General features: G+C 54.1%; 1 protein-coding gene across 1 annotated transcript; it reads right to left on the bottom strand.

Moving 5' to 3' along the window:
• Positions 1-1,700: 1,700 nt before the first annotated feature.
• Positions 1,701-4,570, bottom strand: Hoxb1 (homeobox B1). The gene is made up of 2 exons (XM_046420501.1): positions 3,547-4,570; positions 1,701-3,101 (listed from the first exon to the last, which is right to left on the bottom strand). Exons 1-2 carry the CDS (start codon positions 4,115-4,117, stop codon positions 2,773-2,775), a joined length of 900 nt encoding a protein of 299 aa, XP_046276457.1. The 5' UTR covers positions 4,118-4,570; the 3' UTR covers positions 1,701-2,772.
• Between the last annotated feature and the right edge of the window lie 266 nt (positions 4,571-4,836).

Below are 4,836 nucleotides of genomic sequence, written 5' to 3'. Positions count from 1 at the left end.
TCTGATGTTTCCTTCTGCTATGACCAAAATTCAAATGCACCAGCCTTCTCCTTTTTCTACTGAACCCTCCATTTGCCCCCTCAGTCAGGACCTGTCATTCCCAGTCTGTGACCCGAGATCACCATCCTTATGATCCAGTTTTGCTCTAACCACTGCTCCTTCCTCCACCTGCCTTTCTGCCCACCTGTCCAAAGTGGATGAAGTTTATAGGATCTACAAACACCCCAACCAGAAGGTTCTACCAGTTCATATTACTGGCTCCAAGCAAGGGAAGTTTTGCTTCCAAAGACACTTGCTCTGTCCCTCTGCCAAGGTGACCCTTTTAGGGAAGCCAAGCTTGGTGGCTACTTCTATTAAATGCAGAAAAAAAAAGTTAATAGAGGCTTTTTTTTTTTTTTTTTTTTTTTTTAAGACAGAGGGCAAGAAAGCAGCCTCCGAGAAAACTAAACTTCCTCTTGCAAAACTCTTCTCTTCCTCTCCAGCTGGGCTGTGCAATTATTGATAATGCTGACACCAATTTCATGAGGAAGTAAATGCTTGGCGTTGCTTATATACACTCCACATACACGTTTCTCTCTGCCACTCTGCCTCTCTTCCTTTCAAAGGTCGCGAATTTAAACAGATGGTGGGGGGCACTAGATAAGACGCCTGAGCCTTAGTCACTCCTGCAGCCCAGCAGTGCTATCCTGGCCCTGGGTAGTACAGAGGCTCCCAGGGTGACCGGAATCAATAAACCCGGGCCTGGAGCCCAGAGGCCCTCGTCATCTCCAAGGCACCGCCAGGCGAGTGAGCGATGGCGGTTTGTTGGCCGCTGCAGAGTTTCCTGAGGCTCCCCGCCTCCGCCCACCAAAGGTTTGCGGGTGGGACCAGCCCAGAGACAATAGCAGCCCCCGCGGGCGCGCTGCTGGCTTGTTTGGCCAGCCCAGAGGCGCATCGAGGTAAAAAGGTCAGCGCCGGTCCGGCTTACCTCGGCGACCTTCCCCCACCTCATCTCGGGCCACCTCCCCTTGGCCCGCACCCCATCCCACGCGGCCCTTTCGTGGCCACCTCCTTCCTGCTCTCCAACGCCTGAGACGGAGGGCGTTCACCTTGAGCCCCGACAGAAAGGCATTTGAAGGCTTGAAGGCGAGCTGGCTGTGACCGGTCTCTAGTGACCGCTGGGACTCCCAAAATCCGGTTGAATCGCTGTTAGGAAAGGCACTGGTTTGAGGGGAGGGTATTTATTTGTGTGCCAGTCGGGAATTGTTCAGCGACCCATCCTGTCGCTGAGCAAGAATAAGAGGGAAGGCATCACACCACCCCATCCCTATCCTGCTTCACTTCTTCAGCTAAGCTCTCCTGGGGGTCCACTGTCTGCCAGGCCCAAGTCTGGACAGGAGGGAGTTCAGGAAAGGGAAAAGGTACTGTTTCCTCTGCTTTCCCCCACATTTCCTCCTCCTCTTACTCCATCTTTTTGTCCTCTGCAAACAGATCTGTTCTCTATTCCTCCCCTTCTCTCAAGAACATCTCAGTACTGTCTCACCTCTTGGCTTCCTCCATTTTTCCTGGTTCTCCCAATCACCAGTGCACTAACCATTGCTCTAGGTGCCTGAGGCCCAATTCACCTTAAGCTCACCTCCAGTAAGTCCTTCTCTGTATCCAACTGAGATAAACCTCAACTCTTTCCTCACCTTTTAAGTGTAAGGGAAGCCAGAAGGAAGCAGAGAAAACACAGACTTTATTGAAATGAGGTAGTTGGAGGTACAGAGAGAACCTGGCTTGTTTGGGGCTCAGTTTTCCAGAAACTTAAATGGTGTCTCCACTGTCTCCAAGGTTCAGAGAAATGAATGTCTCCAAAGTTCAGAGAAATGTTTGAAGTTGCTGGGAGCTCTCACTATACCTGAGCCTCCCTGGGGTAAAGAGGTATGCCTCCAAGTGGGGGAAGGCCCCCAGGGGTAGGAATGGAGATGGGGTCGAGATTCCTGGGTTTTCCAGGAGACAATAAATAGGGGGAATGTAGTAGGGTCATGCCTGTGCCTTCCTAGTTGAGGCTTGCTGAGAGCAGGCCTTGCACAGTATTCCAGAAGTCTCTGGCATACCAAGTTTCAAAACACTTTGGTGATTTAGTAATGAGGTCATTAATAGGAGGAGGCAGGTCTCAGAAAACAACCTCTGGAGGCTGTGTTAGTGCAATACAAATGTGCCAGGAAAGGGTTAATAGGGTTAGATGGGGAGCTTTTTGGTCTTTCACAAGGGAGCTGATGCTATTGTAGTTTTGGGGTAACTGTATTAAGGACTGAGACTTAGGGTTGCTGATAATAATACATCTGCACTCAAATACCACCTACATAAGAAAATCCAAGGCCTTCTCTCTATCCCAGGCCTAGAAAGAGGAGTCAGGATAAGAGTGCATGAGGAGCATCCTCAAAGCTTAAAGGCACTGAACTGAATAGCCAAAAGTTGGAAGGGAAAGGAGAACCCAGGAGGATGGGCTCTCATCCTCATTCTTGCCATTGCGTGGATCCCCAGGTCAAAGGCAGGGGAAAGCCCATCCAGTCCCTCCACCTTTGACAGGTTGGGTATTTCTCAGGCCCCCAGTCCTGTAGGATCCCCAAGCCATCAATCTACTCTCTTCCCAGATCTGAGAAAAATCTTCCCCCAGTCCCCATCCCCATCTAAACTGGTGTCCCAGACTTGGCAAGGATCACCAGGGCAGTGAAGTTGGGGAAGGACAGAGGAGGACTGGACTAGGGCTCTACAGTGCTGGAAGCCCCGCGGGTTGAAAAGTTCAGTTCAGGAGGTGATGGAGCTGGGTGAGGCTTCCGGGGAGGTGCCTGTCGACTGGTCCGAGGCATCTCCCGCTGCCTCCTTGGGGCAACCTGGAGGAGCTGGCGGCACTCGGCTTCCCTCCCGTTCGCGCTTCTTCTGCTTCATGCGCCGGTTCTGGAACCAAATCTTGACTTGCGTTTCATTGAGCTCCAGGGTGGCAGCGATTTCCACCCTCCGGGCCCGGCTCAGGTACTTGTTGAAATGGAACTCCTTCTCCAGCTCAGTCAGCTGCCGCGTGGTGAAGTTGGTGCGGAGGCCGCCGGTCGCGCCCAGTCCCAGCTCCGACACCTTCGCTAGGGGCGGGGCGGGAAGAAAGGCCACGTCAGTTCTCTCACCTCTCTCCCTCCCCTCCGCTCCTCCCAAAGTAGCTGTGCACCCTCAGTCAGCATTCTGTCCCTAGTTCTCAAAGTCCCTACGGATCACCAGGCAGCCTGGTGGTGATCTTCAAATGCGGAGCAACCTTTCCCATACTTCCACCCCCAGCCCAACGCAGCGGATCCTGGGCCCCCATATTGGGCGAACAGATCAGCAAGTGGGATGTGTATGGAGACCTACTCTTGGGGGTGGCCCTGCACTTGCTAGATGGAAAGATCTCACCTGATCTGGCGGAGTACGCTTACCTGCCTCTACCAGAACGGCTGAGAGAAAAGAACCCATCCCAGGAACAAGACACCTCAGTGCAGGGACAGCTAAGCTGCCTCGGCCCGGGAAAGGGGGGTGGCCACGTCTGAGCCCTACCTGTCTTGGGTGGGTTCCTCTTAACCTTCATCCAGTCGAAGGTCCGGGCCGTGGGGGTACTGGGTTCTGACGCGCAAGATGATGATTCCTTGTCCTCGGAGAGGAGATCAGCGTAGGCCGGTGCAAAGCTCGCGGTCTGCTCGTTCCCATAAGGGGGCTGTGGCGGAGGGTATGGCCCAGGGCCGGCTCCACCCGCTCCGTAGCCGTCGGGCAAGCCCCCTAGCTGGGCAGCGTAGTTGGATGGATGAAAATAGCCTCCATCTCCTTCCAAAGGGTAATATTGAGAAGGCCCATAGCTGGGACTGCAGGAGGCCGGGGCATACCCTGAGGGCGCGGAGCTGGGAAAGGACACCCCCAGCGCTGAAGGCGGTTGCTGGGCGGGATAGCCCGAGTTCTGCTGCAGCACAGGGCTGGGCAGCCCCCCACCATAGCGGCCCTCGCCTGCGTAGCTGTCAATGGCAGGAGCCGAACTGGTGGGGAAGGAGGTTAGGGCGTTGTGGGCGCTGTAGGCGTTGGGTCCCCGGTTACAGAGTGGGTACTCTAGGAAGGAGTTCATCCTATTATAGTCCATGCGTGGAGGCCGCAGGAGGGTCGGCCCTTTTCGGGGAGACACCCTCTTGCCCTACAACCTTTCGGCAGTATGTCACAGCGATGAGGCTTGCATCCATGGCCTGGGCCAGATCGCCTGGGCCAGAGCTCCCCTAGGAAAGGGGTAGGGAGTGGGGGTAGGGGGGCACATGTGATCTCTCCCAGGCCAATGGGCAAAGAGGGCCAGAGTTTGGCAGCCCCAGCGCCCATCCATCAGCCCCCAAGCATTAGCATGACAAAGACACTTCAATCACCGGCAGCCCATCCATCTGAGAGCGACATGGAAGCGTCAAAAACATCTTTCTTCAAAGACTTTTGGAAAGAAGGGACCAGAGGGAGTGGGGGGGAAAGTTTGAAGAATATTCAAGACTTTTCTCCCCTCCCAACCCCCAAGGCCTTCAATAGGCTCTGGGTTATTAGATTTGGACAAATTCAACCCAGCTGCCCCTCGATCTTCCCACCCCTAAAAGAAGCCTCCCCCAAGGCTGTAGACCTGGAGGTGGAGAACCTAGCTTCTTTACTTTGCCCAGAATTCCCACTCTGGTTTTGTTTCTCCTAATTTGTCTTGGGGTGATGAGCTAGGACAGTGGGGTGAGGTATGTTATCTTGGGCCAAATGGATGACTGTGAAGAGGGGGTGGGGTGGGGCAGAAAAACACCTAAGGGTGTGAGGCAGGGTCTAGAATCCAGAGAAATAATTCAT

This window comes from Marmota monax, unplaced genomic scaffold, assembly GCF_021218885.2.
Source record: "Marmota monax isolate L192 unplaced genomic scaffold, Marmota_monax_Labrador192_F-V1.1 WCK01_AAM20220418_F8-fsc00064, whole genome shotgun sequence".
Classification (NCBI taxonomy): Eukaryota; Metazoa; Chordata; class Mammalia; order Rodentia; family Sciuridae; genus Marmota; species Marmota monax.
This window is presented reverse-complemented; position numbering and strand designations above follow the sequence as displayed.